Source organism: Homarus americanus, unplaced genomic scaffold, assembly GCF_018991925.1.
Source record: "Homarus americanus isolate GMGI-L3 unplaced genomic scaffold, GMGI_Hamer_2.0 scaffold367, whole genome shotgun sequence".
NCBI classification, from domain to species: Eukaryota; Metazoa; Arthropoda; class Malacostraca; order Decapoda; family Nephropidae; genus Homarus; species Homarus americanus.
The window spans coordinates 9,009,363-9,037,032 of record NW_024743709.1 but is presented as its reverse complement, the minus strand read 5'-3'; the positions used below and the strand labels follow the sequence as shown (position 1 = coordinate 9,037,032).

The 27,670-nt window shown below is 43.0% G+C and overlaps 1 protein-coding gene across 1 annotated transcript in view; it reads right to left on the bottom strand.

Annotated features, from left to right (window-relative positions):
• Nucleotides 1-5,004: 5,004 nt before the first annotated feature.
• LOC121877416 (ADAMTS-like protein 4) overlaps nucleotides 5,005-27,670 on the bottom strand; it is a 53,963-nt gene continuing 31,297 nt past the window's right edge. Inside the window, exons 6-16 of the mRNA XM_042383174.1 lie at nucleotides 26,633-26,799; nucleotides 25,650-25,836; nucleotides 22,906-23,118; nucleotides 20,200-20,329; nucleotides 18,974-19,127; nucleotides 16,266-16,436; nucleotides 15,344-15,569; nucleotides 14,785-14,975; nucleotides 14,346-14,484; nucleotides 10,078-10,443; nucleotides 5,005-9,162 (exon numbers count right to left, since the gene is read on the bottom strand). Coding sequence (XP_042239108.1) covers nucleotides 9,053-9,162; nucleotides 10,078-10,443; nucleotides 14,346-14,484; nucleotides 14,785-14,975; nucleotides 15,344-15,569; nucleotides 16,266-16,436; nucleotides 18,974-19,127; nucleotides 20,200-20,329; nucleotides 22,906-23,118; nucleotides 25,650-25,836; nucleotides 26,633-26,799 — 2,054 coding nt within the window. The 3' untranslated portion in view covers nucleotides 5,005-9,052. The remainder of the gene's footprint in view (nucleotides 9,163-10,077; nucleotides 10,444-14,345; nucleotides 14,485-14,784; nucleotides 14,976-15,343; nucleotides 15,570-16,265; nucleotides 16,437-18,973; nucleotides 19,128-20,199; nucleotides 20,330-22,905; nucleotides 23,119-25,649; nucleotides 25,837-26,632; nucleotides 26,800-27,670) is intronic.

The following is a 27,670-nucleotide window of genomic DNA, read 5'->3' as shown; positions in this document are numbered from 1 at the left end:
GCAGTAATTTATTATTTAACACTAGCAATGAATAAAGGGAGAATGTATCAAAATTAAACAAAAACCTGCTTTACGAATCATGACGGGAGCGTTTGCATACGTTTGACTCCTCAGTTGATAGCCCAAGTTTTAACAGTTCAATACGCATTCAGCCATAGAAAAATGGTAAGATTTTAGGTAATTTAATTCAAACGATGGTGATGGTAATCATCACGGGAAGAGAGTGCACGAATTGCATCATTCGTGTTACACCACACACACACACTACTGATGAACTCCACCACCACAAGCGTAGGTGGGTCAGTCATGAAGCATTTTATATGATCCAATAAGATTTACAGTGTATTCATTCTGTGCAGCAACATTTGTTTGTGTCACTACGTTTTTACAAGATATTCTCACATTTCGAAAACAATTACGGGATAGTGGGAATTTCGGTGAGCTCGTAGTTAAAAATTTACTAACCCAGTGGGCTAGAGGAATTTTTTTTAGATTCACGCAGACCTGTACGTCGGGCAGGTTAAGTTAGGTTCATTTTATGAACGATAAATTGTATTATGTAGCAGTATCAAGTGTTTCGGGAATGTTAGCAATTGCCAGGCGTTTCTGGTGGAATCCGTCACCAAGGTCCGGTGTAGCATTCCCAGACGTCCCCCATACTCAGAGGGCCCCTTGTATATAATGCCCATGTGCAAAAGGCTAGATTATTTTGCCAAAACTAATAACACCAGAAAAAAATAATGGAATTAAATCAAACTTTGCGGAGACACTAGTAACATGATACTGTACACGAAAATAGAAGTTAGGTGAGGTTAGGTAAGGTTAAGTAAGGTAAGGTTAGGTCAGGTCAGGTTCTGTTAGGTTTGTTCATTATCGCTTCCATTTTCATGTTCAGGATCATGATATTAATGTCTCCATAAATTTTAATTCAATTCCATTTTTTTTTTTGGTAACCATGTTGACGAAACAATAAAATAATCTCGACTTTTGCGCATTATATACAAGGGACGTCCGAGAACGCTACACATGGAATATCTGTTCATAAAACAAACGAGCCATTAAAAAAAAACCATCCTGTCTAGAAAATGAACCAAAAAACAGTCCTAAACGTAAAAAAAAAGACGCCGTGGTTGACTACAGAGCAAAACTGATATTGAGCAAAACATATTCCTTGTCCATTTTTGTCGGTCTCATTAAGTGAGAAACCAAATATTTTCCATGGAAGTGTCCAATAGTTGGTGGTTCAGGCGCACTATCGTTCTCAAGCATTACCGCATTATTTTTACCCACAAAAGATCTACAGTTCTACACAGTAAAAAAAAAAAACGGTCGATTTATGACAGTAGCCAGGTTTCGATTTTTCCATAAGAAATACGTTTTTACTTTGGTTCTTCTTGTGATTCGAACGAATCTGACTTTCGCTTCTGGTGCTAACCGACCTGACCTGACCTGACCTGACCTAACCTACCAGTAAATTTATAGAAAAACCCCGCTTTTTCTTTGGATATTAAAAATATGGTTTTCCAATAGTTTTTTTTTATGATTTTCGAACAAATTTGATATTCATTTCCGCCGGAGATAACTTTTTTTTTTTTTTAATAACAATCTTAAGGGAGGTTGTTGGAAAAATGGAGTTTTTTGCTGGGTAAATCACAGAAACAGGCGATTTCCAATGGAGAACAAGGCAAAAATCGTTCAAAACATAAAAACAAACATAGGAAAAAGCGTATAAAAAAGCAACAACAAAAACTAACCTCACCTAACCTTTGTTCATGCCCCCACATCTTACCTTAATCTGAAGAAGAATCAGGCCAAATGTGTTGTTTTCCACGCAGTGTACATTGATTATTACACTTTGGATAAGTAACGTTGTTCAGTAATACACCGTGTTTTCTAAAAAAATTAAATTACATCACTATTTTTCTGATGAAACTCGGCAATTTACGTAAAATAATCTATCACAATGTCAGCACAGCACTTCAACCTGTTCAGCCATATCTGGTAATGAAATCTTAGAAATGTCTAAACATTACAAAATACATAACAGCGAGAAAAAGACAGGTGCTTTACTATGAATTCACTACCTAACCTAACCCAACCTAACCGCAACCTGGCTATTATCCTGAATTGACCAAAAAAATGCTGTCAGATACACTTGCCATACATATCCTTCGATCATAAATTACTTGTTTGTAGGCAGGACATGAAAGGAAAAGGAAATAACGGGGTAAAAAAAAGCGAACACTGAACATAAAGCAGTAATTTCACGTCTCTACGCGCTTTGTGGACGAAGAAATAAATTATTTACCGTAATTATGGACCCGTCGGATCTCCCGTGGCGTTCACATCGTCTGCTATACAGGAGCGTCCGCGGTCTTTGTTTCCAGGTAAATTTATGTTTACTAATTACCATTAGTTTCTATCAGTGCTGTCAAAGTACGGTAACTGCTCACTCCTGTACAATGTAACCCGTGAATTAAGTCCCCAAACCCTTGTGTCCTATCGGTGAAATCGTTCAACGGAACAAAATTGTGTGTAACGTCTGATGTTCGGGAGGATTGATTTTTTATTTTGACTTTGCCGCTTGCAGCGGCTACTTTATTGTGCACCCCACACTCATCCTGTGAGCGGTAGCGCAAAAGGATTACAGAGTAGGGTTTACAAAGGGTCATAATAATTAACCCCGGTTGTCAGGATATTATGGCACCGAAAGTTACACAGTATTTCATTTACATTATTTGTTTAGTTCTATACATAAAGGGTAACTTATTCACAAATGCGTGAGTACAGGCGTGTGAGGCAGTATGTCTGGCCTCACACTTTGTTATTCACATTTACGTGGGAGGTATTCAAGCACATTGTGTATTTGGTTCTGTACATGAGAACTGATATAGTTACTGAGTGCAAAAAAGTGGATACAATCTTAATATGTCGGCTATCTTGCCATTAGAGATGAAGTGTTGTGCCATTTCACACACAGTGTGCTTGGACCTGTCCCTAAAAGGTTCTATCTTCACACAGTCGAGGACGTAGTGTTCAAGTGTGTGGCCATATGTATGGCCACACACTTTACATTTAGTTTTGTTTACATCTGCTTGAGGAACATACTGCCAGAGGTACTTATATCCTAACCTTAATCTAGCGGTTACAACATCTTGTAATCTAGTGATCTTGTTACTGTGTTCGGGAGGAGCACTTGGCGGAGGGGGGGGTGATTACTGACTACTCGCCAAATTATCATGTAAACAAAGCCTCTAACAACTTCAGCCGTTTATAATAATCACAAACAAGGAAACAATTACGGAACATTAACTTATGATAAACCAAGAACAACAATAAACATTAATATCGTCGTAAAACAGCAAAATTACTCACCAAATTTTCGTGGGAACAATGGACACAGACACACACCTGACACAGGTAAGTCGGTGACTGGTGAACAAATGAACAGACTGAGCTACGCATGCGCAGACACAGAGTAGTTCAGAGAGAGCTGGGGTACTAATTTTTCTCGAAAGGATAAAGTATTTTCTACAACAGCCATTTAAAGTAATAAAAAAGTTTGTCTTACCCATTCATTATACATTGGCCTACAAATACGTTCTATGTTCCATGTCTCTTTTGAATTATCTAAGTATAGGAATGTTTGAGATTAATGATCGTTACCATTGTCAGTGGGATTACTCCTTATTACTCAAATGACAATTCAGTTGAAGTTAATGAAATATTATTGTTATTTAATTAAGCAAAAATACGATATTCAAGTGCAGTGAGTGGTTGCAACTTGTTACTCCTCTTCATTTTGGGGGGAAAAAAACTTATGATAACACTCCTGAACTGCTCGACCCCGTCTCTTGGGGTCCCTGAGTGTGGACACGACGAGTGCTGTACTGTACTCAGGTTTTGTGGATACTAGATTTATTTTATTTTATTTTTTTTTTTTTTAGAGATTGCGACGCATTACCAAGAGAATGAGCATATGGCCTTGATTTTCTTTAATGTGTTAGTATATAAACTGTTGATACGTGTTCAAGATTTTACGGAACTTTAACTCGAGTGGAGGAAGTAACACGTTATATTCTCATAGTTTGTTGACGAATGTGATCATATTCCGAGAAAACAAAAAATACCCGAGTGACTTGAGTACATGCATGGAGCATTGTGATAGTTGTGGATTGTGAATATTTTACCGAGATTTTGTAATACTAGTCTCTATGTTGTCGAAATTATTATTACTTGTAATAAAAGGCGATAAAATTCAAGGTTTGGGGATAATTTGCTTGGGCTCCAAATGTTGTAGGAAAGACTTGGAATTGTATTTACTTTTTTGCCAAAGCTGCATTAAGATCGTTGTGGATATTTTCTCTGAATTTGGGGTTTTTATTATTGGGTTACATTTGTAATTTTCGAGGAATTGGGAAAACTTACCTTGACCACTTTCAAAAATTATCCCATCGCCATTTTTGTCGTTTTGAATCATCTTGAGATATTGGGTGATATGTCGATGATCTGTATTTACCTGCACCAATAAAGAAGTGTCTTACCTGTCGCTAATGTGTTGGTAGGCAGTTGCTGGTCTCTCCCCGTCGACACTTGCAGGAAGTAACTCAGCCCAATATAGCAACAGCCTCAGTCCAACTTTCTCGCTCCAAACTTCGGAAGTCAACATAACCGAGTTGTTTGCATAAAGTGAGTTTGTATGAATGTATTGTAAGACTAAACTTACTACAAATAAAAAAAAAACGAGAAAACGTAAAATGTGTATAGATGTTATCCTGTGGAAGAGGATGTAAGTACTCCAGGTCTTTATAGTAATATTTTGTGTATTTTCCACATTATCATAACTTACCAACGGATCTTCTCGTCCAAGTTTGTGAACGTACCGATTTTGTCCGTGTATGTGCCTTTGCTGTTACTGGGGATATAACAAACAACTTAATCTTGTTTCCAACAACATCAGTAGTTGTCCATTTCTTCTCTCTTGTGGGAGTAAAGAAACAAAAATTTGTATACACATTTATTATACAGCAATATTTACAGTAGTAGCCCATATAATTACTCTAAAATTCATCACATGTAATCCAGAAACAGAGAAGATAAAAACAAGAAAAGGCGAAAGAGAGCAAGATTATGAGGAGAACTGTGATATATCAAAATATATATCCACCGAATGCCGTTTTCCACCAGTGTAAGGCGGTGTACCCCAGGATGAGTGGCTGAAGAGTCTGAGGCCCTAGGTATCCGAGACCTATCGTTAACTCACACTCCAGCCAGCCTCTTAGTCTCTTAACCTGGGATATCGAGTTGGACAATAACCATGCTGCCAACCCCAATACCATGTTCCCCCCACAGGAGATATTTGATCATGAAACCAGCTGGAAGACAGTACAAGCACGAGACAAGACCAGGGCAGAAGGGCCCAGTAGAGGAGACCCTGAGTGGAAGGAGTACAAGTGGAAGACTGCCCAAGCACAGCAACATAGTCGAGTGTTAGTATCAACAGTGTAAACATGTACAAACTTTCTCCTTGATTCCAGTGCTGTCTTGGAGACGAAAATCATTCCCAAAGTATAAATATAATTTTTTCTTCTCTTTTGGAGACGCAGTGTGAAATGTATGTTCCTCGGCCACCGGTATGTTGAATTTTGCATCTAAACTGGACGGAAATTCAAACATCTGGCGACTGAGAAAAATCTTTAAGAGGTGGTTCAACACCTTGTATGTTTTCACGTTCACTTTTTGAAGGCTTCCATATATACTTCTTGTCTGGCTTCTCTTATGTACAATAAACAAGAGAGTCACCACAGGCAGTATGAGGAGAGGATGCCGGCGTCACCGTCACCTTACACTCAGTATGAGAGAGGATGCCGGCGTCACCGTCACCTTACACTCGGTATGAGGGTGAGTGCCGGCGTCACCATCACAACGGTCCAGCACAAACAAAAAACGTGACTCCTCGCGGGGCAATAAAGAAACAAACATCTTTGGTAAGTGAGCTCCCATGGGCGATCATCTGCCAGCTGCGACACAACACTGTAGCCCTTAACGACACACCCTCGTGGCTACAACTGTATCTTACAGCAGTGTTTTGAGTAATAAGATACAAACAAATCTAAAATTCTTGAAAAATTAATTCGTAAATGTATAATATAATGACAAGACATTGGTCACAGTACAGTTTATCTGGTAATGGCTTAATTCAGCTGAAAGTCTCTCCTACCGCACCAGGCAAAGTTAATTAATAGAAGTGTAAATAAATTAGCAAATTCTCCCAGACTGAGACTCAACACAGTTTGGAAAGTTATCTGAAAATACAGACGCCAGGAAAGGAAGAGTTGAGTTATAAGATTCTGTACATCACTGACAAGACAGCTGAGGTGTGTGTGTGCGACCACCCCTCCAGCAAGCGGTACTCCTAGGAACTATCAAACTCCCTACACACTGTTTAACCCTAATGGCCAGACCCTGACACAAGGGAGAGAGAGCCACACTGTACACTCACCACCTACTTCTGGAAATTTAAAATAACCTTAATCCATTCTGAGTAATTCAAATTAACTTTAATTTGAAAAAAATATATATATATATTATCCACCAACAACCCCTTCTCAAACTATTCATATATTTTTTTGCCCGTAGTCATTAAGGAACAAGTAATTTTTCCGTCTACGAAAAAAAACACTTAATACCGAGGTTTTGAGAAAGACAAAGACATACAGGTACATACCAATCTCTCTCTCAAGGTGTGGATGTGAGCGCCTCGCAACATCAGAGATTTCAGCAGTTTGCAAATAATTATCAGAAAAGAGTGTCAGGTCCAGCTAGAGATGTGTGTACGTCTTGTGGTTGAGGCAGGTGTGAGTGTCGCATTATAAGGTCACGTACTTCATCCTCACACTTATAAGTCACCTGTGAGTTACCTGTGAGTAAGCCTTTAACAAACTTCCTCTTGCAACTTTTTTACCTTCACACTAATATATATGTTTTTAAGTAGTCTTATTCTTGCATGTCTTACAAACTATTACATTGTTGTCTATATTCACCATGCCAAGCTACGTTTAAAATATATACACATAATATGTTCTTCTGTTACATACAACAGAGCAGAGTAAGGAGCCTTGGAAGTGACAGTCATGCTGTATTACCCTGCACGGTGTGTCTTGTCCAGAGCACACAACACACCCACTAGTGTTACCATCAGGGTGTGTGTCTTGTCCAGAGCACACAACACACCCACTAGTGTTACCATCAGGGTGTGTGTCTTGTCCAGAGCACACAACACACCCACTAGTGTTACCATCAGGGTGTGTGTCTTGTCCAGAGCACACAACACACCCACTAGTGTTACCATCAGGGTGTGTGTCTTGTCCAGAGCACACAACACACCCACTAGTGTTACCATCAGGGTGTGTGTCTTGTCCAGAGCACACAACACACCCACTAGTGTTACCATCAGGGTGTGTGTCTTGTCCAGAGCACACAACACACCCATTAGTGTTACCTCCATGGTGTGTCTTGTCTAGAGCACACAACACACCCACCACACAACACAACCTTGTCTGGTATGTGATATATCATTAAAACTAAATGTCAGTTCATATGATCCCAAGTAGACAAAGGTGGGACAATTTTTACTACACAGACAGATAAAAATTAATACGGAAAAGCTGTCGGCGAGAACGTGAACACAACACGTACTCCAGGTCATACGTGATTAATAAATAAACTCAAATTGTGGCATATTACACTGAGTTTTAGGTTATTTGAGGTCATTAGTTTCCCTACGGGTTGTTGAAGCCCACCTGGTGTTAGGTTACGTCCTAAACCTCATAATTATATCACATGAACAAAATTATCATCCAAAAAATCATTGATTATATTTAACTGACAATAATTTGAAGAATTCATTTACTTCATCTGAATTTTAAGTTAATGCAAGTTTACTTAAAGTTACTGTGATCAAGTAAGCAAATGGAAATCAATTGTTAGATTGAGATGAGGGTGACAGCCTGACACAGCAGCTGCACTCCAAATACGTAAACCTGACGGCCTTGACACACAATGGATCCAGATAAATTTTCTTAGTGAAAACACAAAAAATATATTTTTAGTTTTCATGAAATTTTAGATAAAAATAATGATATATGCGTTATATATGAATAATTATTACTATGAAATACACAGCTTTTCAGCGTGAAATTAAAATAACAGTCCTGGCAGTGCTTCAAGATGCAGAGAACGTGCGTGATATAAACTACAGTTGTGCCCCCTGGCACTGTGCCACCTCTGCTCCGTTCTCTATGACTACTGACTATAGCTGAACAATGTTACTCTGCTCTACAGTAATAGTGTAAGTATTTACATACTTTACGTAGAAAGTCTGTATTGGTTGTTAAGATGGGTGCTTTAACTTCCTCTTATGCTAAGCAAAACTTATATACAAGGATTCTTTCTTCAGTTCATGACTATCCATCATCATACTCCCATCTTTCTTATCATCAGTGTTATACACCTAAGTCTATATTTTATAACATGAAGGTTCAAGCAGGCTCGGATGACAAAATGAGAGTAGAAATGAAATGTCAGTCTGCTTGCACCAAACTGTGACGTCACAGTCCTTATCAAACAACCGCAGGGAAAACTTTACCAAACTCGGAGGCTGAGGTGAGGGTAGGACCAGACAGTGGCAGGGCGACAAGGAGTGACTACGTCTTGCTTATACGGGGCGAACATTACCTCCCCTACGCAAGTCATTTTATCGATCTCCGGTAATATTGTTCACTGTGAAAGCAAATTGGGGCTTGCTGACACCACAGTCTACCCTGTATATGATGGTCCCACCTCCTCGACCAGCGCACTGAGGACCAGTGTTCTCCTCTTCTTCAGTACAGTTCCTCCAGCACAGGTCGCTCGTCGTACCACTCACTCCCTCCCTCTCTCTTGAGGTATAATGACTTAAGAACTCACTGGTTCTTGGTGCAAGTGTCACAACAGAGTGGTCACTGGCACTTGGCAGTAACACTCACTCTCTCTTACGATAATGACTAAGAACTCACTGGTTCTTGGTACAAGTGTCACAACAGAGTTTGTTGTAGTACTTGAGGCGACACAGACGAGCCTTGTACACCAGGTGGCAATTCTTCATTCTGTCGATGCAGGAACCTGGAACAAGAGGGAGGTGGTTATCAGTGCAGTTCAGAGGGGAAGAAGAAATTATTCCAGGTATTTCAGTATTGTCATTAAGAGCGTCTGGTGACACTGAACCAAGGCTGAAGAAGACCCAGCTGACAGAAAGAACAAGGCTGTGCCAGAACACATCAAGTGGAAAGCCAGAACCCACACACAAAGCTTTATACACTTCCATAGTTATTACTCTTTAACCATTAACATTCAGGCCCCTCAACATTCACTGAAGAAAGATTTTTTAGTTAAATTTGATATTAAATTAAACAGACGTGTCCAACTTTTACAAAACACAAAAATCATATAAATCTTTACAAAACTGGTTCTAATTTACGCCCTATATGATCACTAAGGATGACAACATAAAATATTCCACTTTGTGTAACAATTGTATTCCTGTGAAAAGTAAACCATCGACTGTGTAAAAGTTTCCTTCAGTTCACCTGTACAACTTTTCATGTTATTAATGAATATAAGAAAAAAAACCAATGGAATGGATAAGAGTAATAAAGAGAATCAGACCCACAGTGTGCTAACAAGAGAGGAGCTCCGGCTACACTGCCACACAGCCTCCACACCTGTGCTAAGTCTTATTAAGGTGCAAGCGATCAAGCCTCTGGTGCCATAACCTCCCGATGCAGACCATCAAGCTAACTGACTCACTCACAAGATAAGCAAAATGATACAGTTTTATAAGATCCATATATTGCTAGCATAGTTAAGCTTCCTTCTGGTGCTGGTGAAGAGCATATTAACAGCCACTGTGTTAACAATGTATGCAGCTAAGCCTCTGTCTCTGATAGTTCCCAAGCAGTAAGCTAAAATATTGGAATAATTAATCTCAAAGAGTGACAAGCAGCGATATTATAAGCTTGCAGCAACTTCCAGGCCAACCTGTGGACAGCCCGGGTCGCCATGGCCGCCCAGGGGTGACAGGTCGCCGCCGCCTGATGCTTGGGGAAGGCGGAGACCTGTCGGAGGGCTGCTCGGTCTCCTCCTCCTCCTCCTCATCGCCCCCTCTGGAGGCCCAATCCCAATCGGTATCCCTATTTGTGCCCTCGTCATAGTCCTGAATATCATCAGGAGACCGGAAGTCTGGACTAGGAGCTTCCAGTGACTGGGGCGGGGGGCGCCAGCCGGCCTCAAGAGCCACATTACCTGAAGATTTGCGGTCGGGGGTGTCGCCAGGGGGGAGGCCGGAGGGCAGCTGTGGCAGGTCGTTTCTTGTGGAGGAGTTATTCACGCTCTCGTCAGCTTGTTCTGTGCAGTAAGGAAAACAATGGGTACAAGTAAATCATTAATTCAAACTATCATCTATGGTTAAATGCTACTTTAGCTTACCATAAATCATCCCTTATGAACACACAGTACACATACAGTATATAACTAAATGATATCATGACTAAGAAATATTACCTCACGATGTATTAATACCTCTCAGTTGCTAGTTCTCACGATCCACACACACACACACACACACACACACACACACACACACCTCAATAAATTCCAAATGAATGAATGAAACTTGACTCCACCTTGAGGGCAGGTGTGTGTGTGTGTGTGGCCGCACCTGGAACACCGCCAACACTCGTGTCACTATCTTAACTCTTAATATTATAAATTCTGGCAAGAAGACTTTTCTTTTAGTCTCAATCTCAAACTCAAATGGCAAGAGACTTGTGAGTTACTGAGGTGTTAACTTTTCATTCACTAACACCCGACCTTGAGAGATTTTTTTTTTTTAATCTTGTACAGCCAGCAGCAGCAGCAGCAGCCTGTATCATATAGTTGTAACCAGGTAAGAATACCTTTACTTGAGAACAATGAACAGGAAAAAATGCAGAGCAAAAAACGTTATATTTATATTACAACTGACTCGTCCTTGACCAAAATATATATGGATAATATACAAAATATAAAATTTTCTCAATTGTAAATAAAACCCCACACAAATGAACCATCATAATCAAACAAATCTGAAATAACAACTGAACATACACGCAAGTTGTAAACAGTATCAGGAAATGAGACCCAATATACTGTACAGTAAGTTAGAGCTGCCTCGACAACGGTCTAAACCAAGTGTAAACATTAGCTGACAGTGTTGCCAGAGACATCCAGGCGAGACTCATGTTCTCTCAACCTCGTCTCACCAACACCACTTCTCATCCTTATTGAAATACGGGTGAAAGACAGACAGACAAGATGATAAACGTTACGATATGCATAAAAAATATCAGGAATATAATAGGGGGGAATACAATATTACAAGATGGACAGAGAATGAGAAAATGGTCCTGGAAAAAGTGAAGAAGAAACGGAAGAGAGGAGACGAATGAAAAAGAACAACAAAAGCACCAAGAAGAATAAAATACCACAACAGCAATAATAATAAACATAACGACACTTCACTACGGGTACAGTCCCCAGGGGTAATACAACTAAGGGTACAGTCCCCAGGGGTGATACAACTAAGGGTACAGTCCCCAGGGGTGATACAACTAAGGGTACAGTCCCCGGGGTGATATAACTAAGGGTACAGTCCCCAGGGGTGATACAACTAAGGGTACAGTCCCCAGGGGTGATACAACTAAGGGTACAGTCCCCGGGGTGATATAACTAAGGGTACAGTCCCCAGGGGTGATACAACTAAGGGTACAGTCCCCAGGGGTGATTAACTAAGGGTACAGTACCCAGGGGTAATATAACTAAGGGTACAGTACCCAGGGGTAATATAACTAAGGGTACAGTACCCAGGGGTAATATAACTAAGGGTACAGTACCCAGGGGTAATATAACTAAGTCCCCAGGGGTGATACAACTAAGGGTACAGTCCCCGGGGTGATATAACTAAGGGTACAGTCCCCAGGGGTGATACAACTAAGGGTACAGTCCCCAGGGGTGATTAACTAAGGGTACAGTACCCAGGGGTAATATAACTAAGGGTACAGTACCCAGGGGTAATATAACTAAGGGTACAGTACCCAGGGGTAATATAACTAAGGGTACAGTACCCAGGGGTAATATAACTAAGGGTACAGTACCCAGGGGTGATATAACTAAGGGTACAGTCCCCAGGGGTGATTAACTAAGTACAGTCCCAGGGGTATGCAACTAAGTACAGTCCCCAGAAGTAATACAACTAAAGGGTACAGTCCCCAGGGGTAATACAACTAAGGTACAGTTCCCAGGGTGATACAACTAAGGTACAGTCCCCAGGGTGTCTAATAAGGGGTACAGTCCCAGGGATGATATAACTAAGGTACAGTCCCCAGGGTAATACAACTAAGAGGTACAGTCGCCAAAGAGACAATACGACTAAGGGGTACCAGTCCCAGAAATTTGATACAACTAAGGAGACAGCCCCACGGGTGATACAACTAAGGGTACAGTCCCAGAGATAATACAACTAAGGGTACAGTCCCCAGGGGTAATACACACCTAAATTTTGATCCCCAGGGGAGTGATGCAACTAAGGGTACAGTCCCAGGGTGATACAAATAAGGGTACAGTCCCCAGGGGTGATACAAATAAGGGTACCGTCCCCAGAGGTAATACAACTAAGGGTACAGTCCCCAAGGTGATACAACTAAGGGTACAGTCCCAGGAGGTAATACAATTAAGGGTACAGTTCCCAGGGGTAATACAACTAAGGATACAGTCCCCAGGGGTGATACAACTAAGGGTACAATCCCCAGGGGTAATACAACTAAGGGTACAGTCCCCAGGGCTGATACAGCTAAGGGTACAGTCCCCAGGGGTAAAACAACAAAGGGTGCAATCCCCAGGGGTAATACAACTAAGGGAAGAGTCCCCAGGGGTAATACAACTAAGGGTACAGTCCCCAAGGGTGATACAACTAAGGGTAGAGTCGCCAGGGGTGATACACCTAAGGGTACAGTCCCCAGGGGTGATACACCTAAGGGTACAGTCCCCAGGGGTGATACACCTAAGGGTACAGTCCCCAGGGGTGATACACCTAAGGGTACAGTCCCCAGGGGTGATACACCCATGGACACAGTCCCAGGTGATATACCCAAGGGCACAGTCCCCAGGGTGTTACACCTATGTGGCACAGTCCCAGGGTACACACCCATGGCACAGTCCCCAGTGATACACCCATGGGCACAGTCCCTCAGGGTGATATACACCCATGGGCACAGTCCCCAGGGGTGATACACCCAAGGGTGCCAGTCCCCCAGGGGTGACACCCATGGCACAACCCCAGGGTGATACACCCATGGCACAGTCCCCAGGGGTGATACACCTATGGGTACAGTCCCCAGGGTTACACCTGTTGGCACAGTCCCCAGGGTGATACACCCATAAGGTTGAGTCCCCAGGGTGATGTTAATCTAGGGTGACAGTCCCCAGGGTGATGGCACTGGCACAGTCCCCAGGGGTGACACACCCATGGCACAGTCCCCAGGGTGATACACCATGGCACATTCCCCAGGGGTGATACACCCAAGGGCACAGTCCCCAAGAGACACACCCAAGGGTACAGTCCCCAGGGGTGACATACACCTAAGGGTACAGTCCTCAGGGTGATACACCCAGGCACAGTCCCCAGGGGTGATACACCCATGGTACAGTCCCCAGGGTGACACACCCATGGCACAGTCCTGTGGGACACACCCATGGCACAGTCTCAGTATACACCCATGGGCACAGTCCCCAGGGGTGATACACTTGCTGGCACAGTCCCAGGTGATACACTCTATGGCACAGTCCCCAGGGTGATACACCTAAGGGCACAGTCCCCAGGGTGATGCACCTAAGGGCAGAAGTCCCCAGGGGTGACACACCTAAGGGCACAGTTCCCCAGGGTGATACACCTATGGCACAGTCCCCAGGGGTGACACATACACCCATGGGTATAGGGTACAGTCCCCAGGGGTGATACACCTAAGGGTACAGTCCCCAGGGGTGATACACCTAAGGGTACAGTCCCCAGGGGTGATACACCTAAGGGTACAGTTCCCCACCTAAGGGTACAGTGAGGGGTGATACACCTAAGGGTACAGTCCCCAGGGGTGATACACCTAAGGGTACAGTTCCCAGGGGTGATACACCTAAGGGTACAGTCCCCAGGGGCGATACACCTTAGGGTAGAGGCTTAGAGAATGTAAGAGTAAGACTGGGAGGAGCAGACTGACCCTGGTGGCAGGACTGGGTGTTGCAGGGCTGGCGGGTGTCAGGTTTGGAGGCAGCAGTACAGTCTAGTGCCGGCATCTGACGCTCATCCAGGCACTTCACCTCCCGCCGCTGGACGCCGCTGGCACAGGACGCCGAGCACTGACGGACACCACACGAAAATGATGTCAATCATACATACAAATTTTGTTTATTAGGATATGACTTCCAATCTTAAAAACAAAACAAAAATACAGAGCTGGGTAGAATAACAGAAGAGCGCCACCATTTTTTTTTGTCCAAGAGTTGATCCATCAATAAGGTGGCGAGAATCTCCTGTCACCTTACTGTAAACAAGGTTTTTATGGTATAATATGTTCAGGAACAATGGGTATTTAATTATCTTGTATCTGTCACCTGATAGGAGAATATCATTTTGTCAATAACCCATCAGTACCGTACCTGTGACCACTCAGACGTGTACCATTCGTGGCTGCAGGGACGGGTGCACGTCTCAGTCGAGTCTGGCCGTGGATCGCCCTTACACTGAGACACATCCGTAGTGACACGCCAACGGCCCCGGAACACCACGCACACCACGGACCTCGACCGTCGCCCCGGCCCACACTCGGCGTTACAATCACCCCACGGACCTGCCCACGACATTACTGGTAAGCTTCCACCACCTCCACTATATTCCAGACACAATTATTACGCCCTATACCCATGCAGCTTAGGTCATAACTAACATTTCCTCATGAAAAAAATATCCAGTGAGTAAATTTATCCTTAACAAGAAGAAAATTTAATGTCTAAAAATAATCTACATTGTGAAAACATGTTAAAATAGCCCCCAGAAGACGTTGGTTTAATTCCCTGGAGGTTATAATTTAAATTGTTGTTGTTGTAGAGATATAGATTAAACCATCATCCTTAAAAGGCTCGACAAATATATGTACATGAAGCTAGACGGTCTCTGGTCAAGATAGTGTAGGAGACGAGGCAGGTGAGGAGCACGTACCTGTGAACCACTTGCCGCCACAGCTACGGTCGGAGGTGCACGCCCTGGTGGTGGAGGGGCGCTGCTCGGGGTCACACGATGACTCTGTCACCTGGTTGTCGAGGGCGTCGCCGGAACAGTGCACACGACGCCGCTGCACACCGTCGCCACATTCCTCAGAGCAGCGGTCCTCCCACGCCGAGAAGAACCAGGTGTCGGTAGCACAGGATCCCATATCACACAGCTCCTGCAGGACCCATCATCACCAAGCTCACTATCACAGCTCCCTCGACGTTTGGTATAATATAAAGAACTCTGGGCTGGTTTTGATTTTCAATGTACTACATACATTAATCTCTCTCTCAGTCACTAAACTTTCTTACTAATTTCAAGTGGGTGTAAGAAAGTCAGGAAATTATGAAGGCACGTGTGATCACGAAACACCCATTCATTTTTTTTTGTAAATACTGATGATTATCCAGACAATCCAGGTAAGGTTAATTGATATGAAGGTGAAGGTAATAGTCAGGTGAGATATTAGGAAAAAATAGTGTGTGTGTGTGCGTGTGCGTGTGTGTGTGTGTGTGTGTGTGTGTGTGCGTGTGTCCCACCATTAGTCGGAGGTCGTGTGGGTGTTACGTCGTCTCTCAAGGGGATGAATGGATGACTGTGTCTGTTTATGCAACTGTGTGTGTATAAGAAACAGCCAACGTGTTTATGCAACTGTGTGTGTGTGTGTGTGTGTGTGTGTGTGTGTGTGTAATTTGTGCCTGAGTGTGAGTTTTTTATGTTTGTGTGTGTTTTAAATCGATGGTGAGTTTTCATCTCAGTGTGTGTTTTACAGTGCTTGTGTTTATGACTTTTTATGTGTCTGTGTTTTTCCTTGTTTGCGGATGTTTTCTTACGTGTGTGTGTGTGTGTGTGTGTTCCTGGGATCACTAACCTGGTTGCTGGGTTTGTCTCGGGCATCACACAGATGGTCTGGGACGGTGCCCATGGGAGTGATGCAGGTGACGGAGCGGTGACGGGTGCCGAGACCACACTGGGCGGAACACTGCCCCCACTCCCCCGTCTGCCATGTCGGGGCAGAGTCGCACGCCGCCAACTCACACACCTGCAACGAGAGTGAAGGAAAAGGTAATATCTTGCTTACCTGGAACCATGCGCTTATTGGTATCGTGCACACCTAAGTCTCTCTCTCTAGTAGATACACAGTTAAAGCAGTAGGTTTACTAGTGTATTATGTATATCTGAACCAGTACATATAATGGTAAACAGTGTACAGACGGATCAGTTTATCTATTAGTATATTTAGGAGTCAGAACTTAAATTAGTCTATACACCTGAACCAATTAATTCAGTGCTCTCTACACCGAGGTCACCTAATATACTTATTCTGTAAATATTATTATTATTATTATTATTATTATTGTTAGTAGAAGTAGTATTATCATCATCATTATTTTTGTTGATCATTCTTATTATTATTACTATTACTATTATTACTATATCTCCATGGGCTATTTTAAACAACCTGTCCTGGCGTTCACAATCATTTCTCTCCACAAATAACATGTGCCGCCGCTTCTCGTTAATATTCAGCCTTACGCGACTCTGTCAAAGGGGTGATTGATGCACCTCACCTGCAGAGACGTGCTAATTAATGTTGCACACCTGCAAGACACACTGATTGATCTGTATCTTTTGCAAAACGTGTTAATGGTACTAGCGGCCATCATCACCTGACGGAGCACCTTCAGCACCTCTCGTGTGTACAAAGGTTTCTCAGGCCATAATAATATTTCTTGGGGGGGTATCACCTGAGGATTAGTCTCCCCACCTGAACAGTAACCACCCTAACGGTAACCTAACCGAACCTATCAAAACCTAACCTAATATAACTTAACCCGAACCTAATACAAGTATAACTTAACCTATCCTAACCTACTATAACCTAATCTACCCTAACTAAACCTACTATAACCTAACATAATTTAACTTAACATCACTTAACATAATTTAACCTAACATAACCCAACCTAAACTAACCTAATCTAACCCAACATAACCTAACTTAATCAAACCTAATCTATCATAACCTAACTTAAACTAACTTAATCTAAACCAAAAACCCCAATCTAACCAAATACCCAAATTAGTGTTAAGGTGTTTAATCAACAGGTGAAATAAGCTGTGGTGTCTAATCTTCAGGTGATAATCTTCCTCTATAGCACAGACGACCCAGAATTATAGTGTTATAAGGCTGGAATTACCTTAACTCAACATTAGAATTACCTTAACTCGCTTCTGGATTACACTAACTCAAGAATTATTTATATTAGATTCAGGAATTATTTTCACTTAATATAAAGGTGTTGGCGTATTATCATCAGAATTATATTACTCATACTAAGAAGTGAATCGACTTAACAGAAAGATTATATTGACTTAACACCAGAATTACACTAACTTAACACCAGAATTATATTGAACTTAGCATCAGAATTATATTTACACCAGAATTATATTAAATTAACACCATAACTACGTATATGAACACCAGAATTATATTAACATTAAAATTATATCAACTTATCACCAGAATTATATTAACACCGGAAATATATCAACTTCAGCAATATATCAACACCAGCATTAGAATGAGTGTGTTTGTGTGTATGTTCTCTGGGCAAATAAGAATCATAAAAGAGACAGGGACCTACATATACGCATCAAGGTACTGAATAATTAAACGCACCTGTGATGACGTTAATTGGCAATATATCTTTCTTGATAAAGCCACTAAGTCAAATGGTCGTCAGATAAATTTCTCAGAAGCAGAACTGTGAACCTTTTACTGGAGTTTATTTACAGAGAAGAGAGGAAAAAATTAGGCATAAAGTAAAAGAAGATTTAGGGGGTCCCTCAAGGTGGTAAAAAAATATATTCACAGTACCTTGATGTTTCTTCGTAATAGAGGCATATTATAGCTATCATAGTACAGAATATATTAACAGTAATACCGTATAATAGTACAGTCATGTGTATATAAATCAGAGTAACTGTAATCTTCCTGTATCCTCCTCGCTTCACCTTCGTCGCTGTGTTTACGGGTTGACTGTATCTGTTCACCTGGGGAACTTAACCATGTTGTATATCATGAGTGTACTGTTCCTCCACACGGCTGTACTGTTTGTAATATTACTGCATCTTATGTTATTAAGTTCCCACAGTAAAATATACTGTATGTTCACAAAACTGTACTGTACCTTCACGACACACATGCACACACACACACACACACTCTACCAGATTCTTGTTTCAACTAAGCCTTACAATTGTTCTTCTCTTCCTCAGCACTGTCCTTACCTCTTCCTCCCCAGCACTGTCCCTACCTCTTCCTCCCCAGCACTGTCCCTACCTCTTTCTCCCCAGCACTGTCCTTTCCTCTTCCTCCTCCCCAGCACTGTCCTTACCTCTTCCTCCTCCTCCTCCTCCCCAGCACTGTCCCTACCTCTTCCTCCTCCTCCCCAGCATTGTCCCTACCTCTTCCTCCTCCTCCCCAACACTGTCCCTACCTCTTTCTCCCCAGCAATGTCCTTACCTACTCCTCCCCACAGCTCCCCCAACACAGTATCCTGGAGACCTCACCTGAGCCTTGGGGATGTCTGGGGTGGTGAGACAGGCTCCCTCTGGCTGCGCGACGGAGTGGTCAGGGGAGAGCCTCATCTTGCAGGTGAGGGCACGGGTCTGCACGCCCAGCCCACACGTCACGCTGCACGGCCCCCATTCCTCCGCCACCCACCTGTCACATCACACACACACACGACAACTTGTTAACATGGGCGTAGATTAACATGAGAGGGAGTTAACACAGGCGTACATTAACATAAAAATACAGTGATGTAGAAGTTAACACAAATGCACTTTACCATGAAAGGAATTCAACACAGATGAATGTTAACGTGGGAGAGAGTTAACACAGGCGGACAGTGATCAAAGGTTCTTCACATAATGATGATGAAGGTGGCAGTGATAAATAATAATGAAAATAATGATGGATGGTGACTGCAGTGTTAAATGTGGTGATGATAATGATGGTGACGATACAATAGTTGATAATAATGGTGACACAAAAGGGGAAGAGGTAATGGTGATTATAATAATAAAAGCAATAACAATAATGGTGACGGTAATGATGATGATGGTGATTACACTCATTGATAGTGTTACTGAGGGAGAGGAGAGCGATAGTGATGGTAACAAGAATGGCGATGAAGGTGATGATGATAATGATTTTGATGGTACTGATACATTAAGGCCAAAAGAGGATGGTGAAACAATTCTTGGTAATGATAATGAAGAGGACAGTGAGAGTGCCAACACTGTCATCAGTAACGATGATAGTGATGATGGTGCTATTATTATTATCAGCATTAGTGTTGATAATGAAAGTGGCGTCATCTTCATTGGCGATGATAGTGACACAATAATTACTACTGCTAGTGATAGTAATAAGGGCGAGAGTGCCACCTGCTGTATAACATTACCTGACATGTCTCACCTGTGATGTATACAATTATCAATTTACAATGTCCATGCCATTACTGAGTGAAGTCTCATTATTATTACTGCTCTCTCTCTCTCTCTCTCTCTCTCTCTCTCTCTCTCTCTCGTGACTGGACAGGGTTTCCCTCTCTCACACGCACTCACTTGGCTGGGCAGGGTATCTCTCTCACACTCGCTTGGTTGGGCAGGGTCTCTCACACGCACTTGGCTGGGCAGGGTATCTCTCTCACACTCACTTCGCTGGGTAGGGTATCTCTCTCACTCTCTCACACTCACGTGGCAGGGCAGGGTCTCTCTCGCACACTCACGTGGCAGGGCAGGGCCGTAGGTTGCAGCGGACGGTCTCCTCGGCTGGCCTGGGCAGGACCCTACAGTGGCTGCTGGGTACCTCGTTACCTCGCTTCCTCTTGACACACACCACCCGGGTCGTCTGTGAACCTGCCGGAGACCACGAGCACCACCGTGTTAGTGTGGGCGGTGTGTGGGCGGTGGGAAGAGTGAGTGGGCGGGGGGAGGAGTGTGAGGGCGGTAGGGGGAGGGTGGGAGGGTGGCGGGAGGGTGAAAGAGGTGTTTAGATGAAAAAGGTAAGGAAGGGTAAAGGGGAGAGAGAGAGAGAGAGAGAGATAAGGTGATAATAACCTATATAAATACTATAATACACATATCATAAAATAACCATCACCAATTATCAATAACAAAAAATAAAATAAAATAAAATAAGAAGAAAAAATAAAATACAAATTAAAACAAAATATTTGGCATACAAAAAACATTTCCAAACACAAAACAAAACCACAAAACCAAATCACAAACTTCCTTCTCCTTCCCACAGACTATCAACACACACACAAAAAATTACTCAAACAACAAAATAAATCCCTCGTTTAAACCTTCACACCTGAGATACAACAATAATTACCAATACCACACCTTGCCTCCATCCCACCACCTCCAAACACCTCTTAACTACAAAACTACTCCTCTTACCTACACGCCCGTAGCTCTACAAAAAAGACACTAACTATACTACAGTGTCATAAAGTCAACATAAATCATCCACACATGTTACATTATATCGATTAGCAGCTGTATCTATTATGGACGGACGCATAGATAGACGGACAAATAGATAGACGGACAAATAGACAGACGAATACACTGTCATTAATCCTCATAAACTTACGGTTCTGGGAGATTTAACAGTAAATCCCCCCCCCCCCCTCCATGCTCTCCCTTTGGATTATATGGTAATTACAAAAACCTAATTTCTTTGGATTTAATAATAATTAAAATACGTAACTCCAGCCTGAAGATGGTAGTGGTGGTGGTGGTGGTTGTTGATGGTGATGGTGGTGGTTGTTGATGGTGGTGGTGGTGGTGGTGGTTGGTAATAGTGGTTGTGGCGGTTGTTGATGGTAATGATGGTGGTGGTTGTTAATGATAATAGTGGTGGTGGTAGTGGTGGTGGTGGTGGTGGTGGGTACTGCTCCAACCTCTGGAAAAAGCTATCAGCGTCAATTTCATTCCCAAATTAGTGAAACACCCTCACTTAACCCCAGCAGAAAGATCACTTCTTGCACTACCACAGAGACTGGGAGGAATGGGATTGACCAATCCAGAAGAGATTGCTGCCACCGAACATCAAAACTCAGTTAAGCTCACGGCAGCCCTCACGGACCACATAATAGTTCAGAACGCAACAGGGGAGGTGGATACCAATGAAGTTAATAAGATTAGAAGGTCCATTACAACAGAACGACAGCACGGCTAAAGTGATAAGTTGCAGCAACTGTTGCTGCAAGTACCAGAGAATTTGAAGAAAAGAAGTAGCTATAACGCAGGAGGTGGGTGCCTCGAACTGGTTAACTACGTTACCGATAAGGGCAAATGGTTTCAGTCTCAATAAACAAGAATTTACAGATGCCAATGCTCTAAGGTACAGTAGGCCAGTAGAAGGTTTGCCATCCCAATGTGTGTGTGGCTCTTCCTATGACGTCGATCACGCCATGAAGTGCAAGAAAGGGGGCTTCATATGCATGAGGCATGACGAAGTAAGGGATCTCACAGCAAATATGTTGAAGGAAATCTGCCGTGATGTCAGGGTTGAACCGACCCTCCTTCCATTGGACGGTGAGATTTTCCAACATAGGACTTCAAACACATCCAACGAAGCCCGTGTTGACGTCAGTGCTCGAGGATTCTGGACGAGGGGACAGAGAGCCTTCATCGACATCAGGATTTTTGATCCCATGGCCACATGTCACCGTAACTTAGCTCTCGATGCTGCACACAGGAGGCACGAGAACGACAAGATAAGGGCATACGGGGAGAGAATCCAGAACGTTGATCAAGGCAGCTTCACTCCTCTAGTGGGATGGGATCAAGTGCAAGATGCTTCTACACCAGACTCGCGGAGGTGATATCCGAACAGAAACAGCAGTCCAGAAGTTATGTTACAGCCTGGCTGAGATGTCGACTGTCTTTCTATCTCCTTCGGTCGGCTTTGCTCTGCCTCAGGGGAACGAGAGCATCGGCCCCAAAGCCGACAACAGTTGCAGATATTGACTATGAGGCTGCAGTCACTGAATGCCGCATAGATCTGCGACTCAACTAACTCAACACAGCCAGGATAGCTACTTATGTATTAGGATATTTAATAATAAGGTAATAAAATGGTGGCGAAGGTATGGCTATTGGGGGAGACTGGAAGCCATATTAAAAAAAAAAAAGTAGTAGTAATGGTAGGTATGATAGTGGTAGTTGTGGTGTTAGTAGTAATAGATATGGTGATGATAGCAGTCAGTCGTAGTAGTAGTAGATGTGACGAGTTATTGTAGTTATGGTGGTAGTAGTAGAGGTTGTGGTAGTTATAATAGTCGGAGTAGTGGAAGTACTTGAGATAGTAGTAATGGTAATAGTGGTGCTTGTAGTAATAGCAAATGTAGTAGTAATAGTAAATGTAGCAGTAGTAGTAATAGTAAATGTAGTAGTAGTAGTAACATCAAAACACTCACCTCCTCCACAAGTCTCCGTACAGCTGCTAAATCCTACTACCTTCCACTCATACCTCGTCCTTCTCTTCTTCACGCCACCTGTACCCTTCCTCCCGTTCTTCTTCCCTCTCCTCTCCTTCCTCTTCTTCTTCCTTTCCTCCTCCTCCTCCTCTTTCCATCGCTGGGAGGAGAGGACAGAGTTGCCGTTGACGGAGCGGGCGTCATTCACAGGACCTGCGTGGATCATATCAACTGTTTTACTATGTATTATGCATCAGATAACACTCATGACTGTAGGTTAAGAGACAGTAAGTTAGGCTCCAGTATACAGCGACTCCCGTACATGTTCAGCACTTGATTTATACTCGAACTGAACAATAGTGGGTCTCTCTCTTCTATTTCTCTCTCTATATCTATAAAGAGAGAAAAAATGTGTGTGTGTGTGTGTGTGTGTGTGTGTGTGTGTGTGTATGTAGACTCGTATTGTTTTTGTTTTTTATACACAGGACTTGTTTGTTTGTTTGTTTGTTTGTTATATTTTTCTCATCTTTTATTCTGAACTGCGAAAAATCCCCAACATTATAAAACCTAATGAGCGAGACTTGAATAAAACAACATATATTTCAGGCATATTTGGTGACTGATGAAAAAGGCTGAGTAGTGAGCACCTCATTAGTAAGAAAAACTACAAGAGAACACCCGGTAAAAAAAGTGGTCGACGGGGCCTCTACTACAGGTGAGGAAGTTGTCTAATGAGGAGGCAGGTGAGTGAGGAACAGCTGCCTTTAGTGTGGCGTTTCTTTTTTTTACCCATGGCACCTCATTCTTCACACGGGTATAATGAGGAAGTGCGGGAGTGAGGAACGGGTGGCCTCCACGGCACCTCATTCCTCACACGGGTATAATGAGGAAGTGGGGGAGTGAGGAACGGGTGGCCTCCACGGCACCTCATTCCTCACACAGGTACAATGAGGAGGCAGGGGAGTGAGGTAACAGCTGGCCTCCACGGCACCTTACTCCTCACACAGGTGCAATAGTTTGATTATCTAGTAGAGAAAATAATTATAAATTATAACCTTTTTTTAATAATATTTAGAAAAAAATATATTACATTAAGGAGAGAGAATAGTCAGTCCCAAGACTAAATCAGGAGAACGTCTTGACCCGTCTATAACAACCTAGTCACTAAGATCGTTAAAGACTCGCGTCCCTCTGGAAAATATATATAAGAATAATATATCATAACTCCACTAACAAGGTTATTCCGTCCCAGGTCTACTGAGAATACTGCAAGGGGATGCTTCACCTGGGTGATGTACTCTGTTATCTTTACACCAAAGAGAAGAACTAGTGCGCCTTTACAATAATGCATACAAGAACCTTACGATATTTTACACCAGCTATAAAGTTGTCCCAGAGTTACTCATAACAGTTAACTACGTGTCGTAAAGGATCGTGTCTCATCTACGATACTCAAGGAAGAACGCTCTATTACGTCATGTTTGTACTACAAGAACAGGAAGAGAGAGGTGGAATATATTCTTGAGAGAGTATCGTGCACCAGCTGAGACACCTACACATACCTGGGTACCCCCAACGCTTCTCAGCTGCACCGCCAGGGGCCAGGTGGGGAAAGGTTGGTGACACGGCACTGAATGATAGATTAGAACTTGACAAGTGATTGGTAGAGATGGATGGTTTAGATTTACGGCCATTGGCTGGCAAAACAGATCCTACTATATGATTAGACGAGAAGGGTGAAGGAGAGTTATTCCTACTAACTGGGGAAGCCACAGCTGGTAGACGACTGTGAGTGAGGAATATTTCACCGTGTTTCTCAGAGATGATGTGATCACTTGTGTCTTTAATTTCTTTTGACTGTGTCTGCCCTCGTTTATTGGAGGAAATATGTGTTGAGTGGAGGGGTGTGCGAGGATGAGGGTAGATTTGGAAGCGGTGGTGAGGAGCGAGTGCAGTGTGTGGCGTGAAGCTGTCAGCACTGCGTGAAGAAGAACTAAGATTGTTTACGTGGTAAGAGGAAGAAGCAACGCTGTTTACGTGAGGATGGTTGAGCTTGGCGCTGATTCTGTGTGTGTCTCGTATATTAGAGGTAAACCTGACTGGGGAGGCCAGCTTGGGGTCGTGACTGTGTCCATGAGAGTGGCTGGAGGTGAGACTGCTGGTGGTGGGGACATGTTTACTTGTATAAGGAGAGTTAAAACCGAGTTTGTTCTTATAAGAACCATTAGAGCTACGGCTGGATGTGTAGGGTATCATTGAAGTGCGACTGCTTGTGTAAGGTGGGATAAGGCTGTGTTTACTTGTATAAAGAGAGTTACTGCTCTCGTAGGGTGCATCAATGTGAAGTTTGCCCGTGTAGTAGTGGTGTGAGGTGCCACTATCTGTGTGTGAGTGTTTTGAGCTACCACTAATTATGGAGAATGGATGTCGATCACGCCTGGAGGAGTGTGGTGAGGGGATTGTGTTTGAATTAGGAATTATGGATAATAAGCCGTCCATATTATGTTGTGAGTCAGGCCCTAACGCCCTCAGGGCAGTTGAGCCCTCAAGATTGACGTCAGGATTAATATTGCTCAGCCAAGAGTTGTGGGTAAGGTCTTGGGCGGACCTAGGTGCAGCATGTGTTAAGTGGTTCTGCCCGCTGGGACGATACTGGCGTATGGTGCCGCCATTGGACGAAGAACCCACGACCCCTGAGACAAAGCGGCTACCAAAGGTACCGACGGAGAAGAAAGGTGATGTACCCGAAGGAGGAGTCCTGGAAGCGGGTCCTCCAGGGACGTTGGGGTTGAGGGGGTTATCGGGTCGCCTGGGCCTCTGGGGGGAACCCGGTACCACGCCCCCAGACACATGCTTTGACGACGACGACGGTGATGACATGGGCAGCCGGTACTCGTACTTGATGCCCGGGTTGGTCGACTGGTAGAACAGCTGCCAGGGAGAGACAGACGGAGATTATTAATGCTAACCCGGGCCCTATTATGACGTCATAACCACCTGATGTGTAACACTCATCATAACTATCATCATCATCATCATCAATTACACTATCACACTATAGATACACCTACTCATGGAATACATAAATGACTTAAAGATTGAAAACAACTCATTAACACAGGTAAAACATGACGCTATTAGTCACATATAAACAGGAATTATTACCTAGCTGTTAAAAGACAAATGCAGATGTAACCGAAACAAAAATATCAAGACAAATAACATAAATAAATAAGAAAATCAAGATAACAAAAAAGAGAGAGACAATTACGAGAAAGAATCAACAACAAAGAAAAAAATAAAGGAGAGAAATTATCACCAAACGATTAAATGAAAGGAAATGAAGATAAAGTTGACACACAACAACAGAGATAATTAGGATACAAAAAACAGCACACGAAGACAATGCTTATATAATATGACAACCATATTGAGATAAAAAGATGACACTAATTACAGAGAGTAAATGACACCGGGAGAAGACATGACACTAGAACATGACACAGCGGCAAGATATGACACCACGACGAAAATGTATTACTATGACATGATGAGATAATAAGAGGAAGGAGGAGATAATAGAAAATAAATATATTACAAAACTAAGGGATTATTTTTTTTGGAGCGTGAAAGAAAGAAAGAAAGAAGAGAAAGAAAGAAAGAAAGAAAGAAAGAGTGAGAGAGCGAGAGAGGAAGGAGGGGGGGGGGTAGGGGGGGGGTTACTCACCATCACGTCTACAGGCTGGTCAAGAGGCCCCATAGCCGTCACCTTGTCTCCCTGGTAGCGCTCTGGCCTCAAGTAGGTGAAGGTGGTGCCCCCTGACAGGTAGTTCCCTGACGCATTGACCGCCCAGTTGCCGTTCACGAAGAATTCTCCGCCCTGGTGACGAAGTGCTGCAGGGGAACAACCAGGTGGGAGAGGGAGAGGTCAAAGACATGACCTCCGTTGGAATACAATCTCTTATAAAATACAAAAAAAATTGTATAGAATCTAAATCAATTTAATCCCTCAACTCTTTACGTACTCAATCCCTCAACCCACGACTCTTTAAGCTGCTCAATCCCTCAACCTATGGCTCTTTAGCTACTCAATCCCTCAACCCACGACTCTTTAAGCTGCTCAATCCCTCAACCTATGGCTCTTTATGCTACTCAATCCCTCAACCCATGACGCTTTAAGCTGCTCAATTCCTCAACCCATGACTCTTAAGTTGCTCAATCTCTCAACCTATGGCTCTTGCTGCTCAATCTCTCAACCCATGACTCTTTAGGGCTGCTCAATCTCTCAACCCATGACTCTTTGCTGCTCTCACCCCAACCCATAACTCTAAGCTACTCAATCCTCAACTCATGACTCTTAGGCTGCTCAGTCCTCAACCCATGACTCTTTAATCTACTCAATCCTCAACCCATGACTCTTAGGCTGCTCAATCTCTCAACCCATGACTCAGTACTAACCCTCAACCTATGGCTCTTTAACCTACTCAATCCATCAAATTCTTGCTACACAATCCCTCTTCCATGACTCTTAATCTACTCAATCTCTCAACCCACGACTCTTTAAGCTGCTCAATCTCTCAACCCATGACTCTTTAAGCTGCTCAATCTCTCAACCTATGGCTCGTTAAGCTGCTCAATCCCTCAACCCATGACTCTTTAAGCTGCTCAATCTCTCAACCCATGACTCGTCAAGCTACTCAATCCCTCAACCTATGGCTCTTTAACCTACTCAATCCATCAAATTCTTTAAGCTACACAGTCCCTC